At 46.6% G+C, this 16,702-nt stretch overlaps 1 protein-coding gene across 1 annotated transcript; it reads left to right on the forward strand.

Moving 5' to 3' along the window:
• The first annotated feature begins 425 nt into the window (after positions 1-425).
• Positions 426-16,355, forward strand: LOC141082406 (uncharacterized). The gene is made up of 3 exons (XM_073566346.1): positions 426-713; positions 8,921-9,011; positions 15,701-16,355. The coding sequence occupies exons 1-3, from the start codon at positions 426-428 to the stop codon at positions 16,300-16,302; spliced, it is 981 nt and encodes a 326-aa protein (XP_073422447.1). The 3' UTR covers positions 16,303-16,355.
• Positions 16,356-16,702: the final 347 nt, after the last annotated feature.

Consider the following 16,702-nt stretch of genomic DNA (forward strand, 5'->3'; position numbering starts at 1 on the left):
TTTATTGCAGAGTATTTTTGCAAATCTGTCATTCTGTGTTTTCTTGTTATACCTTGCAATGAGCCAACTGTAAGACAAAACCTGGAAAAAATCAACTCCGTGGAACAGAAAAGGGATCTGGTCTGAGCTGGACTTTAGGTTATTTATGAAAGAGGAAGAAATTGAGGATTTAAAGGACCAAGCAAGAATCTCTTGGAGGAAAGACTGCAAACAACAGGCAGCATTCATTGGACATCCAGAGACCTGAGCATCCAAAGCTAGGACCATCCTGCAACCCCAAACAACCTATAGGCTTCTTACAAATTAACCCTCTTAGAAATAAGGATTATAATTACTATATAACCACAAAAATGGAAAAACAAAATTTAGAAGGAGTAAATGAGCAAAGCACAGAGCTGGAGACACAGGACACCTGGGGGTCAGACATGGAGACTACACATGGGCAGAGGAGCAGTAAAGCTAGGAAAGGAATCACAATCAGAGAGAAACCAGAAACTCTTATTGCTGATTACACCAAAGAGGAAGATAAAAGAAAAACCAACCTGCTATTCTACACAGATCAACTCTCGGCCTGGCACACCACCCTGTGCAAACATTATAAATATATATTTAAGTGCAACACTAATAATGGCCGGCAGATTAAAATCAGAAGCCAAGCAGATGATGACACCAACTCACTTACCATAAGCCTATACAACAATGGCACCGTCATGGTGCAAGGGACGAGGACAATCTGCAGCAGTTTGAAAACCATTTTACTCATATCAGAGAACAGGCACAAATCTTTAAAAAACAACCCCTAGAGGCCACTTCTAATGCTCACATCTCTACAGAGATCTCTAGGTTCAGCTCCTCAACCCCCAACACTTCACACCTCTCCCCTGAGGCCATCAGAGACTGTCTATCCCAATTAGAAAGAGAACCACTCCAAATTAGGGAAGAGCTTCAAAGAAACTCGCATAGAAATGCAAATGACCAAGTAACAAGTGAGATCAATAAACTGAAATGTGAATACAAGTCAGCTCTACAGAAGATAAGAGAAGAAATGCGTGAATTACAAAATGACAATGAGAGACTCAGAAAGGAGATCGCAGAACTAAAAACACAGACCCCTCACCATCTGACCCAGCAGGAGGCAAAGGAAGCAAGCCAGAGAGCAGACAACATGGCCTCCACTGACCAGAATGTGAAGATGCCAAATAACAGCACAACAATAACCAATACGACCAATCCTGAAACCAATAAAAGTGAACCAGAAACGAGAGAGATAGAAAAGAGAAGAGAACCAACCACCAGCAAAGCCAGCATCACAGACCCCCATCAGCGGCCACTTAAACCACCCCAGACATCACAAAGTCCTGACATTGTCCTAATAATGGACTCAAATGGGAAGTACCTAAATACACGATGGCTATTCCCAGGAAAACGGGTCAGAAAAGTTCACTGTGCAACTATTGAACAGGTGACAGAGGTCATCAGTAATCCACGGTTTAACAACCCAAACCATATTATCATACAAACAATCTGCCAGACCAGCACCAGCAGATCGCAGGACAACTTATCCAATTAGCAAAGACGGCAAAACTAAAATTCCCAGACAGCAAAATCATTCTGTCATCTCTGCTCCCAACAAAGGATATATCCAGGCAAACCCCCCAAAGTATCAATATGGAACTGACAGAAAGGGTCAAGACTGTCCCAAACGTGACCCTGGCACAACACCTCCAACACCTTTCCATAAACCACCATCACCTGTATGATAATAAACACCTCAACAAACAAGGGGTCAGCCTCCTGGCCAAAGAGCTGAAAGACATTATACTAAACAGAGGACCGAGGCCTGGACTCAACAGTGACCATAATCACACTGAAAGAGCCCCAACAATAAAAAGGCAGAAAACCCCAATCCTATCTCCAGAAGCTGGAAACAAAGCTCTTCACCCAAAATCAGACCATCAGAGGTGGAGACCTCCACGGAGGGGTCCACCGACCCCACACAGATACATGCAGAGCAGAGATATGAATGAGATAAAGACCCTGCTCAGCGCACTATGCAGGAAACTAATGTGACTGGATGGAACCAAGCACATCTACAGAACAGTCAGAAATCCAGTTTGATCTACACAGCTATACTCATTACAAGGTATATACACCCAAGATATATAGAAACATGACTTCACTTACAATCAGCAGCTGGAATATTCAGGGTCTCAACACCTCGACCTTTGGATGTAAAACAAATGACCCTGACATTATACAAAGACTGAGAAATATAGACGTTCAGATCCTCCTGGAAACATGGACCAGAGCCGAAAACGAATCTCTGGTGCCCATCGGATACAGGGAAATCTCTGTCCCTGCCCTGAAAAATAAAAACATCAAACAGGGCCAGAGCTCAGGAGGAATACTGATCTGGTATAAAGAGGAGCTCCACCAGTACATCAAACCGGTGAAGAGAGGAGGCAGCCACATATGGATCAGGATCAGCAGCTCCATCCTCACCTCTCAGTCTGATGTCCACCTCTGCGCCACCTATATACCACCACCAGAGTCACCCTACTTCAATCCAGACTGCTTCGAGATCCTACAAAGAGAAGCCGCCCACTATCAGGGCCTGGGCAAAGTTCTCATCTTTGGAGACCTCAATGCAAGAACAGGGAGAGAAAACTACAGTACAGTCAACAAAAGTGGTAAAAAGCTCCTGAACGTATGTAGAAGTTTAGGACTTCATATTCTTAATGGACAAACCAAAGGGGACTCCTTAGGGAGGTGTACACTAAACTCCCATGTTGGGAGAAGTGTAGTAGATTATGCCATTACAGATATGAACCTGGCAAATATCAGCGCCTTCATAGTCTCCCCACAAACGCACCTGTCAGACCACAGCCAACTTCTTCTGTACCTGAAATCTACAGAGAAACCATCCACTCAAAAGCCACAGCAGAGTGGCCTCTTCACCCGGCCTCCATCCTAAAAAATGGCACAAAATGTCAGCATTAAAGTATAAAGAGGCTCCCAGCAGACCTGAAATACAGCGGATGCTCCACCACTTCTACAACTATGAGTACCAGCCTAACCCAAAGGGAGTGAGTCAAGCTGCCAAAGACCTCAACAATATATTCTATGCAATGGCCAGACTGTCCGACCTTAAAAAATCAACTACAAGAGACCAAAATAAAAACAGATCAATGGATGGTTTACAGAGAATGTAAAGCCGTATGGAAGACCCTGAGAACAGCCTCAAACAAGAAACACAGAGACCCCAACCACCCGGGTCTGAGGGAAGCCTATGAAACTATACAAAGGTAGTACAAAACCATCCTCAGGAGGAAGAAGCAGAGTTACATCTCTACCAAGCTCAACCAACTCCAAGATGCCCTCCAAGACAACTCTTTCTGGGAACTATGGAACCACATGGGCACAAAAGACAAGAAAACGCAACATCCATATCCAAAATGGCAACATCTGGCTCCAGTACTTCAGAGACCTCTATAAAGACATTCCAAAGGAAGAACTAAGCCAAGAACAGGAAAGCATAATGGCAAAACTAAAAGCAATGGAGGAAAAAGTAAAAAATTTCCAAAACCCCGTGGATACACCTATTACATTACAGGAAGTAGCAGAGAGAATCTCTTCCATAAGATGTAGAAAAGCCGGTGGCCTGGATGGAATCCTACCAGAAATGCTGAAGTACAGCCCACCAGAAATACAGGCCGCAATGGTTAAACTCTTCAATATTGTGCTAAGTGCCGGCTACTTCCCTCGTACCTGGAACCAAGGCCTCATCACACCCATCCACAAGAATGGGGACAGGTATGACCATGCCAACTGCAGAGGAATATGTGTCAGCAGCAACCTGGGAAAACTGTTCAACAGCATCCTGAACAAGAGGATCCTCAGTTTTCTCACCGAGCACAACGTCCTCAGCAAGAGCCAAGCAGGGTTCATGCCAAACCACCACACTAACGACCACATCTATACCCTGCACAGCCTCATTCAGAGACACGTCCACAATACAAAGAACGGGAAGATATACGCCTGTTTCGTAGACTTTAAAAAGGCATTTGATTCGGTGTGGCACCCAGGCTTATTCCTGAATCTGCTGGAGAGCGGAATAGGAGGAAAGACCTACGATGTTATCAAAAGCTCCTACACCGAGAACCTCTGCAGTGTGAGTGTGAACGGTAGAAGAACGGCCTATTTCCGGCAGAGCCGTGGAGTCAGACAAGGCTGTAGCCTAAGCCCAATGCTCTTCAACATTTACATCAACGAGCTGGCTACCGCTCTGGAATCTTCCACAGCACCAGATCTAACCCTCCATGATGTGCAGGTGAAATTCCTGCTGTATGCAGATGACCTGCTGCTTCTGTCACCAACCGAGAAAGGTCTCCAAGAAAACCTGAAAATCTTAGAGAAATTCAGCTCCACCTGAGCACTACCGGTCAACGCAAAGAAAACCAACATCATGGTGTTACAGAAGAGAAAGAGAAAATCAGACCAGCACCCTTCATTTTTCCTCAACAACTGCGCCCTTACAGGAATGGACAAATATACCTACCTGGGCCTAGAGATTCACCGGTCAGGGAGCTTCAAACAAGCCATAGAGACCCTGAAAGACAAGGCCTGCAAAACCTTCTATGCCATCCGAAGGAAACTGCTATCTGAAGCCACCAGTGAGGCTCTGGTTAAAAATCTTCGAATCTATCATTGCCCCAATTCTCCTGTATGCCAATGAAGTCTGGGGCCCTCACACCTAAACAGACTGGTCAAGGTGGGATTCCAGCCCAACAGAAATATTCCACCTGGTATTCTGCAATCACCTTCTCCAAGTCCATCGGAGCACCTCCAACAGTGCCTGCCGGGCCGAGCTGGGCAGATTCCCTCTACACCTAACGATTCTAAAGAGGGCACTGTCATTCCGGGCTCACCTACAAAGGAGCAATCCAAGCTCCCATCACCATAAAGCCCTGACACATGTAGGTGAAACAGAAAAACCAGGACCCTCGGAACAGCTCACCCAAACCCAACCTGACCAGAACACCAATCACAGCAACCTAACAAAAGCCGGAATCAGGAAGATGGTAGACGAAGGCCAGGAGAGGTACGTAAGTGACTGGAAGAACGACATTATCAGCTCACAGAAACTGACCATGCACCAGAGTCTACAGAGAGACTACAGACTGGCCCCATATCTGGAGAGACTCCCGAACCCCAGAGACCGCAAGATCCTGAGCCGGTATAGACTCAGTGCCCACAGTCTGGCCATCAAATCCGGCTAACACAGGCAGAGCTACAAGCCCAGGGAGGAAAGACTGTGCCAACACTGTGAACAGGAGGCCCTGGAGGATGAGACCCACTTCCTGCTACACTGCTCCAAATACTCAGCAGTGAGGGACACTCACTTCAGGAGACTCTCACATCTCTTCCCGGATTTCATCACCATGGAGGAAGAGAAAACATATATCCTGCTGGGGGAGAAGAGAGAGCAGTGGAGATAGCAGGGCAGTGTGTGAGCGAATGTCATAGACTGCGAGAAAGAGAACTATGATATGCCATGGACTTCTATAGCCCCTACCCTGAATCTGCCCCATGCCCCCCATTCAACTTCCCTATGCCATGGACTTCTATATCCCCATCCTGGATCTGCCCCCATCCACCTTTCCTACAACCCCTACCCAACATCCCTACAGTCCCTATCCCTATTCCCTTTTGTACACTTGCTTTGGCAAAACTAATGTGTATTTAGTCCTGCCAATAAAGCTTCCTTGAATCTTGAATCGTGTACACAGGGGTCTGCGACCAAAGCTGGGGGTATACGGGTGTATACAGCGTACACAGAGGCGCCTGTGACCGAAGTTGGGGTATACAGGTGTATACAGCGTACACTGAGGGATCTGCGACTGAAGCTGGGGGTACACGGGTGTATACAGCATACACAGAGGCGTCTGCGACTGAGGCTGGGGGTATACGGGTGTATACAGAGCACACCTCGTACACACACTGCTCTGTACACCTTGTACACACGTGGCTCCGCTCCGTACACCTCGTACACACGCGGCTCCGCTCCGTACACCTCGTACACACACGGCTCCGCTCCGTACACCTCGTACACACGCGGCTCCGCTCCGTACACCTCGTACACACGCGGCTCCGCTCCGTACACCTCGTACACACGCGGCTCCGCTCCGTTCACCTCGTACACACGCGGCTCCGCTCCCTACACCTCGTACACACGCGGCTCCGCTCCGTACACCTCCTACACACACGGCTCCGCTCCGTACACCTCGTACACACACGGCTCCGCTCCGTACACCTCGTACACACAGGGCTCCGCTCCGTACACCTTGTACACACACGGCTCCGCTCCGTACACCTCGTACACACACGGCTCCGCTCCGTACACCTCGTACACACAGGGCTCCGCTCCGTACACCTTGTACACACAGGGCTCCGCTCCGTACACCTCGTACACACAGGGCTCCGCTCCGTACACCTCGTACACACACGGCTCCGCTCCGTACACCTCGTACACACACGGCTCCGCTCCGTACACCTCGTATACACACGGCTCCGCTCCGTACACCTCGTATACACACGGCTCCGCTCCGTACACCTCGTACACACACGGCTCCGCTCCGTACACCTCGTACACACACGGCTCCGCTCCGTACACCTCGTACACACACGGCTCCGCTCCGTACACCTCGTACACACACGGCTCCGCTCCGTACACCTCGTACACACGGCTCCGCTCCGTACACCTCGTACACACACGGCTCCGCTCTGTACACCTCGTACACACACGGCTCCGCTCCGTACACCTCGTACACACACGGCTCCGCTCCGTACACCTCGTACACACACGGCTCCGCTCCGTACACCTCATACACACACGGCTCTGCTACATCCACCCTGTAAACCCCTCCTGACCCCACACATAAACTTCCCCTCATCCAGCACCATGACAACCAGCACAGCAGAGTCCTGCACACACTGAGGCCCCTGATCATGTGACCCCTGACTCCTCCCCTCCTGGGACCTCATCACAGGTCCTGTGCACAGAGCAGCTGTAGAAATCTCCGGCCTCGGGGGTCTCACCAGACTTCGCTCTTTTCTTGCAGGGGCCGCAGTGGATTTCATCCTGGATCCATAGAGCTGAATAGAGGAGCGATGTTCCTTCACTCTGATGGTAATTGATGGTGACGTTTGTCCAACGTCCACGTTACCGAGTAAATCCCCACAGGACTGCAGCCGGTAAAGACCCCGATATCCACAGGTGTCCCCTCTAATTGGGGGAAAGGGATAGAAAAACCTCTTATCCCGAGGGGAAACCCTGTACATGGAGACATCGGCCTCAGATCTCTCCTGTCCTGTTCTTCCAGAAAAGCCTCAAACTTCTGTGTGTGACTCAGAGCTGAGATCTAACGTGATAGAAGATTCCAGTGCGGGGAAGACGGGAAACCTTCATATAGACAGCCGGTGGGGATGGAGGCAGTGACCGACTCTGGCCACATCTGTCTCTAGAGCCGCAGTAGAAGATGAAGATGTCGTCCTCATCATGAAGGAGTTATTTCTCATGTCGCGTGTAATGAATATCTCCTGCAGTATTGCTAATGCCGATTCCAGTGTCGGTAATGAGACGAGAATTAGCGTTATGGAAGATGAGTCTATGAGGAACGTGTTCAGCTGCCGACTCCGAGGAGGAAACTGCTTGTTGTCTGTGGCCTAAATATATAGGTTTTATTAGTAGATGTCAGGGGAGAAAACTAAACCCTGTAAGATAATAAATCTCCTCATATGTTTCCCTTATTATCTCCAGTAATTGTATTATTACACGGGATTCTTATGATGTTACAACGGATCATCTTCTTCTCATTCAGGTCTCTACAATATCGGATCCTCTCAGTGAAGATCTTCTACAGAAGAGAATTTTCCTGATTTACCCATCAAGGATGGATATGGACAGAGACAAGATGGCGGAGAGGATATTACACCTCACCCTAGAGATCCTCTTCCGTCTCACTGGAGAGGTGAGAGATTCTGATGATGTCACATTACATCATTCTTATCTATGGGAATAACGGACAGAACTGGAGAGGTGAGGACTCTGGAAATGTCTGTAATGAGATTTATTAATGTGTCCCTCCATAACCAGGATTACACAGTGGTGAAGAAGACCTCTAGTGATCACTGTCAGGACCCTGTGTCTGAGGGATGGGGAAGACCCCTGAGCCCAATCACGGGGCCTCCACCTCACCCCCTGATCCATGAGGACATCAATCACCAGAAGATCCTAGAAATCATCTACAAGATGATTGAGCTGCTGACTGGAGAGGTGACACTGCTGGGAATGCTGGGACATTATACAGTAACACTATGTAGGGATCGGGGGATGACGGTATCATTGTATGTGTCAGGTTCCTATAAGGTGTCAGGATGTCGCTGTCTATTTCTCCATGGAGGAGTGGGAGTATTTAGAAGGACACAGAGATCTGTACAAGGACGTCATAATGGAGGTTCCCCAGCCCCTCACATCACCAGGTAATAGACAGGACTAAATACACACGGCCTATAATTATCTGTATGTAGAGAATGAATTCAGTCCCTGTATGTGTTTCCTCCAGATCTATCCAGTAAGAGGACAACACCAGAGAGATGTCCCCGTCCTCTTCTTCCACAGGACTGTAAACAAGAAGATCCCAGTGCTCCTCAGGATCATCAGGTAGATGGAGAGAAGGTGTCAGGAGATCTCCCCTATGATGTGTAGACGGCTGTGAAGGTCTTGTGCTCAGTCTTGTTTTATCCACCAGTATTATATGTTTTATACTTGTGTAATGAGAACGGTGGAGATGGCAGGATTAGAGCTGATCATAGATGGGACTTCTCCATCTGTCTGTGACTTTTACAATATTTGTTTCAGAGTGAAGATCTGACCCATATTAATACTACAGAGACATATGTGAGGGGTGATGAGCGGTGTAATGAGGAGATTCCCACATATGACTACCCAGGTGAGTAGTAACCACTGAATGCAGAGAAGTCACAGATTCTTCTCAGTCACCGGCTGTGGCTGCTTTATCGGTGGTGTAGTCCGGCCGTATTACCATGATCACCATTTTGCCTCTAGACCACAACATTCTCCTCACCCAAAACTGTTCAAATGACTTTGGGCATTGAAAGCACTTTTCTATAGAACTTACCACCTGGAGGATGCACCTACCCCCTGGTATTAGTGTGAGGGTGATCCCTTAAAGCGAGATCTATATGATTGCTTGTACTGACCCAATATAGGCCGAGTGTGCGCTTAAAGAGTCACACTGAGCACAGAGTTAGATGTCTACTCCTTTCTCAGCAAAGGCTTGCACACAACTGAAGTTTATTCTCAAGACAAAGAGACAGGAAATGGGTGTCACACAATCTTCTGAGGAGCCAGTGTCAGTCTATGATAGGTCCATTTCAGCTTCACCTCCATATATGGTATCCAGTATCTCAGCTTCTGCATTCCAAGGATTCCTTCCAGGGTGTTGTCTGAAGACACAGACGCCATCTTGGTACACCATATCCGAACTGACTTATATAAGGTTTAATAATTGACTTCATTAGCCATTCTCTCCTTCACATTAGGAGACGCGGACCATTACCTGCCCAGATTTGTAACTATAAAGTCAAATGACAGCGTACGTAGAATGTGCTGACAAGATAGAAAATCACTTGAAGAAAAATATTATGCTGGGCCTGTAAGAGAAAGCGGAGGGTAATGATGCTGTTGGCTTCCTAGATCCCTGAGATCTTATCATAGTAACATAGCAACATAGTTTTGAAGGCTGAAGGGTGACCTTATGTCCATCCAGTTCAGCCTATTTTTAGTGCAGCTGTTCTGCATTGTTGATCCTGGGGAAGGCAAAAAACCCACACAGTAGAAGCCAATTTTCTCCATAGGGAAAAAAATTCCTTCCCCTAAGGCCTCTTTCACACATCAGGTTTTCGCCGTCAGGCGCGATCCGGCACTTTTGACAAAAACCGGATCCGGCGAAATGCAATGCCGGATCCGGTTTTCCCCCCCATTGACTTGCATTTGCGCCGGATCGGGCCGGATGGCCATGCATTTCATTCGGTTTTCGCCGGATGTGTCTCCGGCGAATGTCTCCGGCAATGTGTCTCCGGCGAAAACGCCGGACACGCCGGATCCGGCGTGTCCGGCTTTTTCACACAATGAAAGCCTATGAGCGCCGCAATGCGCCGGATCCGGCGATGGCCGGATCCGGTTTTTTGGGTCTGAGCATGCTCAGTAGCTCTGCCCACAAGACACATATATAAAAGCATGACAGTGGGACCCTCAGCCACACCCAACATGCCACCCAAGACAGCAACCAGACGCAGGAGAAGGCAGGAGACCACTGCAGCACCATCAGCACCACCACCACCACCCCAAATGGAGCAGCATGCTGAACAACGGGAGGGGAGTCCAGCAGCAGATGAGAGAAGGTAATTATCAAATCCCCCATTCCTCAAAACTAGGGCCAAGGAATATCAAGATATTCATTGGCCCTTTGTTTCTCTTTATTCAACAGCCGCCCAAGAGATGCAGCAACAGCACCCACAGCCATGGAGTCTGGCCAGCAAGAGGACAGCACATTTTCTTCTGGGAGCCCTCCCTCGCATCGTCAGCGTTTGACGGTAAGTTTTTATTTCCAAAATCTATCATCTCTGTAATATATGTCTATTCATTGCCTTTTATTTCAAAACAGGAATCACAAGCTGAAGAGGAGCTCTGAGAAGAAGGAGGAGGGGTGGACAGACACCTGGAGTGGGCTCACAATTGGTAAGTTTTTTGCATCAAACACAGAAACACAACATCACACTACACACAACACATAGAAAACAATGTACCGCAGACCTCACACAGCAAACAAATGCCAACATCCAAACACATAAATTTTTTTCTTTTCTTCTCTAGTCTTCCCAATCTGGTGCTCGGCCAAGAGGTCCTCGCAGTGCCTCCCAGGGTCGTCGGCGACAGGAACGCGGCGGTCACCAGCGTGTAAGTATAATATTTAAGTGAAATTTTGGTACACTTTTTATTTCATGTCTTAAGTGTGGTGACTAATTTTGCTATTTTTCTCTTTTACTTTAACAGCCTTCACAGTGTGCTCCCGACTCGGACGGTGAGGATGGAGGAATTGATGTGGACCACCTCATCGATCTCGTCAGAGAAAGGGAGCCGCTATGGAATATGGCTGACCACCACCATGCTGACCTGATTGTTACCCGACGACTCTGGGAGGAAATCTGTTCGCTCCTTGTGGCCCGCTGGGAGGACCTCGATGCTCGGGCCCAGATTAAAGAGCGTAAGTATATACAGTACCGGTTGCTTGATGTAAACCAGTGTTTCCCGAACTCCAGTCCTCGTGGTCCCCACGGATCATGTGTTCAGGATTTCTATTTACTATGGAAATCCTGAAAACATGACCCCTGGGGACCATGAGGACTGGAGTTTGGGAAACACTGATGTTGTATACTAACCACTTTGTCCATTCTCGTTTCAGGGGAGAGAATTGTGAAGCGGTGGCGGTCTGTGAGGGATCGTTTCAAGAAGGAGTTCAATAAAGAGATGCGGGCCCCGAGTGGATCTGGAGGACGCAGGAGCAAGTACAAGTACGCACGAGCCCTGTCGTTCCTCCGGGATACAATGGTCACCAGAAGGTAAATATTACACACCACATGTAAAAAAAAAATGTTTAGATGTAAAAAAAAATTTTCAGCCAGGGCCATACCATGTCACTATTTTAATTGTTTTTTTTTCTCTTTATTCCACAGCACGGTGAGCAGCACTCAGGAGCCTGCACGATTGGACCCTTCTTAGGCGATCCCTGAGGAGACCGGCACCGAGGGACACTTCGACCGCCCCAGTAAATCTGCACCTTCCCAGCCTTCCCACACATTCAACCCATCTGTCCCATCCACCAGCACAGGAGCATCGTGGCCGCCTACATTACATGAAGCTGCTGGTGTGGAGATCGCTTTCCCTTTACCCCACCCTTCTGCCCCTGCCACCTCTAGTACACCTGCGGGTACTGTGCGGCAGCGGCAGAGGGGTCAGGAAAAGACTTATGAGCCAGAGTTCTTGCATCTGAATGCATCTTTCCAGAACTGTCTAAAAGTCTTGTCAGAGCAAATCTCCGCAGGCTTTCAGCAGATCAACGCCAGCATTCTGGAGGTGAAGACACTTCTGCAAACCATGCATTCAGAAGCAAGATCTTCGCCAAACCACACCTTTTTCAGGTCTGTTGTGGAGCGCATGGAAACGCTCTCTCCTAGCCAGCAGATGCATGTAATGCATTCATGCCACGGTGCTCTCCAGCAGGTTACCTCCCAACCTCCTCCTCCCACCCCAGTAGTTCCTCCACCTGCACCCCCTCCAGCCACTTTCCATCCTCCCCCTCCTATTACGTACCAGCCACCTCCCCAGTACCAGCAACCTCCCCAGTACCAGCAACCTCCCCAGTACCAGACATCTCCCCACTTCCAGCAACCTGCCCCGTACCAAACTCCTTCCCCGTACCAAACTCCTTCCCCGTACCAAACTCCTTCCCCATACAACTTGCCATCAACATCATCTGCTCCTACAGTCCCTGCCCAACCCTCCACTCCACCGCCCACCACCTCTTCTGCCTCCCACATGTCCACCCATTCTGTAGCTTTTTCCACACCTTCACCTCTAACTGTTCCTTCCCCACCACGATCCCAGTCCTCTCTCCACACTCCCAGTGTCGAAGTGTCCCGCAGCCCCTCCAGCAGTATTTCCACCCCACACTACACAGATTTGTAATGTGTGTTTTGTAATAAAAATGCCCAGTTTTTTTTCAAACCTTTATTAAAAAAGTTTTTTGCACTTTAAAAACATTTTACAAAAAAAAAATATTTTAAATAAAAGTTAAATTATCGTTTCACAATGGTTGTCTGTCATTTCTTTCTGCGGCGAACTATGTTTAAAAAAAAGGTTAAATACAGGGTATTTCAAAGGTAAAAAGGTATTCAAAACCAGGTATATAACTGTGGGTAAATTTTAGCTTTTTGCCACAGTTGTGTTCCTGGTTGCGTTTGAAGCAAAGTATTTCACCTAAAAAGTTGTGTTTATTGTTGGTGATTTCCTAACAATGTACACAACTTTTGTTAAAAGGTGAAATACTTTGCATAAAACACAACCAGGTACATACCTGTGGCCTAAAGCTAAAAATAGAGACCATGACAAGATAGCCAACTTTGGTTGGCAAAGGTATATACTGTTGGTACAGAAGGTACACAAGTTTGGTTAGGGCACAAATCTTTCACACTCTGTCATCCTGCCAGTGTACTCTGCCTTGAGATGACATAAAGTATAGTGCAAAATTGTCCCTCATTACTGAAACCGTCACAGAACTTCTAGTGGTAATGTCATGGTAATCTTGCAAGGTGGTTTCTTCAGAGGTGTCCTCAATGGAAATGGGTTCCTTGCAGATAACAAAATTGTGGAGTACCACGCAAGCTTTGATCACCTCGTCAAAAGTTTCTATCTTGAGGTTGATCGCAGTCAATAGGACCCGCCATTTGGCTGTCAGAATACCAAAGGTACATTCAACCATTCTTCTTGCTCTTGTGAGGCGGTAATTAAAAATGCGTTTTGTTCTTGACAATCCTCTGCTACCGTACGGTTTCAAAAGGTGTTCTGACAGCTGGAAGGCTTCATTCCCTACACAGACAAATGGCATAGGTGGACCAGATGTTTGCGGCAGCGGTCTAGGGGGTGGGAACTGGAAGGTGTTTCCATACAGTTTACGCCCCATGGCAGACAGTTTGAAAACTTGAGAGTCATTGGAGCGGCCATAGGCCCCAATATCAACAGCAATAAATTTGTATTCTGCGTCAGCGATGGCCATGAGGACAATTGAAAAATATTTCTTGTAATTGAAATATTCCGATCCCGATCCGGCTGGCTTTACAATGCGGATATGTTTCCCGTCCACAGCGCCCAAGCAGTTGGGAAACTGACATATCTGTAGAAACTTTTCAGAAATTTCAATCCACCTCTCTGTTGTGGGCTCTGGTAAAAACTCTTCAGCTAAGGAGTCCCACAGTGCACGGCATGTGTACTTCACTATTCCAGATATGGTGGAAATCCCGAGTCTGTACTGGAAATGCAGTGACGAAAGGGATTCTCCAGTTGCAAGAAATCTGTGGGGAATTAAAAAACAATCAATTAGTTTAAAATCACAGCATTACATACCAAAACTCAGCTATAACACTTGGAGATACAAACTACCACCAACAAGATTGCAGTGAAAGTGTGCTCTGAAGCGAGCAGATCCAATAAATGTGGCTTACCTTAAAGTCACCATCAGACGCTCTGCGGGTGAAACAGAGAAGCGGCAATAGGTGTCCGATTTTCTTATGAGGTGTGCAATGCGCTCCACCAAGTAATCAAAATTCTCCATTTTTTCCGAACATATGCGAAAAATTTCTCCGGGTTTCGTCTAAGGTCCATGCAGAGTGTAGAATAGACCCCACGCATCATTCTCTTGGCTCTGATGGGGTGGATCCACAAACGTCGTCTACGATGCCTGATGCGCTGCTGTCTCGCTCTCTCCTTCTCCAGAACAATCACCCTCAAACGATTCGCCTCCGCTGTAAAATCCGCCAAATCCTTCAAAATATTTCCAATCACAACATCCATCTTCGCCAGTAACTTGCTCTTCTCTCCAACCTGCACTTTCTCCTTTACAACCTGTCAAAGAAGGGCTGTAGGAACACGCTATATATAGTTTTCCAGTAGCCAATCCCGTTCGGAAGGCCACAAGGGGCGATTTTAAAAACCGGATCCGGCGTAATCCGTCGAAAAACGGATCGAAAACCGGATGAGACGGATTTGGTTTTGGCTATCAAGCGCAAGACGGATCCGGCAGAAAACCGGATCCGTCACATCCGGTTTTACTAAACATTTGCCGGATCCGGCGCTATGGCACGACGCCGGAACGCGCCTGACGCCGAAAACGTGATGTGTGAAAGTAGCCTTAAACGAGGGGTACCAGCAATTTAGACCACGTGTGTAGGAGAAGTGAATATTTTGATTCTACAGCAACTTTCCGGAAATTAACACGCAGTGGATGTTGGAGTGGAAATTACACATTTGCCATTTTCTTACCCAGCACATAGTGCCCAAATTGTTCTCCAGGAGACATCGCAAATTAAGTGGATTCTTCTCACTATAATATTGCTAAATACAGGGATCCTAAATGTTGTTTGCGCACACTGCAAGACTCCGAAGTGAGAGCGGATTTTGCTGGATTGGTTTATGGAAACCTTGTTGCTTTTCAACAGCCTTTGAGCCACTAATAGTGCGGGAACCTCTGTTTTTCCATTGACAGATGATGGACCTGAGTGGGGACTTGTTTTTGTGAGATGAGAATTGGTATTATTTTCATCTACATATCATTAATTGGTTTCTTTATATTTGACATTTGGGAGGCAGAATGAACAAACAGTTGAACACCACACACTACTGGCTCATCCAACAAGGTTTTCTATTAGACTGTGAACTGTCATTGTCTTGGTAAATAATTAAAGCTTTTACATAGCTTGCCATTTTTATTGACAGTTTATGTAGAAATGTTCAAAAATATAAAACTCAAGGATATTTTATTAAAAATGTTTTTTATCTTAGCAGATGACTGTACCGGGAGATCAGAGGGACAGCTGACATCTTCAATTTTTAAATCTGATCATCTTGAGATCCTTCAAGATACAACTAAAGTGATTGCTGTTACTCCAGATATACCATCATCCATTCACAGCAAAGATCTGTCATCGGATCCTATGAAACAGGTCCCATCTTCTGATTCATTACTGATTACTAAGGAAAATCAAAGTCACAATAGAGGCAATAAAAAACAAACTGCTCCTAAAGCAAATAAATCATTTACATGTTCAGAATGTGGGAAATGTTTTAACAAGAAATTTCATTTTGTTACTCACCAGAGAACTCACACAGGGGAGAAGCCTTTTGCCTGTTCAGAATGTGGGAAATGTTTTGCATATAAATCACTGCTTGTTACTCACCATAGAACTCACACAGGGGAGAAGCCTTTTTCATGTTCAGAATGTGGGAAATGTTTTAACTGTAAAGGGAATCTTACGCAACACCAAATAACCCACATAGGGAAGAAACCTTTTTCATGTTCAGAATGTGGGAAATGTTATAAGCGTAAAGGGAATCTTGAGCAACACGAAACAACCCACATAGGGGAGTTGCCTTTTTCATTTTCTTAATGTGGGAAATATTTTACTTGGAAATCAACTGTGAATAAACATCAGAGACGTCACATAGGGGAGAAGCCTTTTTTATGTTCATAATGTTGGAATAGTTTTAACCAAAATTGAATCTTCTTAAATGGGTTTTCTCTTGTCATTCCTCATGTTTGCTGACAAAAGGATAAAACTAAACATTATTAATTCCAAATGTAAAACTATACCCATAATTCACCCCCTGAAGGTTAGTCAGTAGGTGACTAATAGAAAAAACATATACCCCACATCTCAGTACAGAGGGTGAGGTGACGTATACTCACTCTCCAAGCCTCTCATTTCTATGGGTTTCATTGTTCTCACCAAAGGCGACTCATCAGGAGACTATTTAATATTGACCTATATAACTAAAATCATGTATCAT

This window comes from Dendrobates tinctorius, unplaced genomic scaffold (genome assembly GCF_039654945.1).
Source record: "Dendrobates tinctorius isolate UK_male_01 unplaced genomic scaffold, ASM3965494v1 ptg000017l, whole genome shotgun sequence".
Classification (NCBI taxonomy): Eukaryota; Metazoa; Chordata; class Amphibia; order Anura; family Dendrobatidae; genus Dendrobates; species Dendrobates tinctorius.

What these genes read in the sequence shown, in the direction of transcription:
- LOC141082406 (XM_073566346.1), top strand. Translation starts at nt 426, where the DNA reads ATGGAGACTACACATGGGCAGAGGAGCAGTAAAGCTAGGAAAGGAATC. An exon ending in ACAACAATGGCACCGTCATG is followed by an intron (nt 714 to 8,920) that starts GTGCAAGGGACG and finishes TATTTGTTTCAG; the next exon opens with AGTGAAGATCTGACCCATAT. An exon ending in TCCCACATATGACTACCCAG is followed by an intron (nt 9,012 to 15,700) that starts GTGAGTAGTAAC and finishes TTATCTTAGCAG; the next exon opens with ATGACTGTACCGGGAGATCA.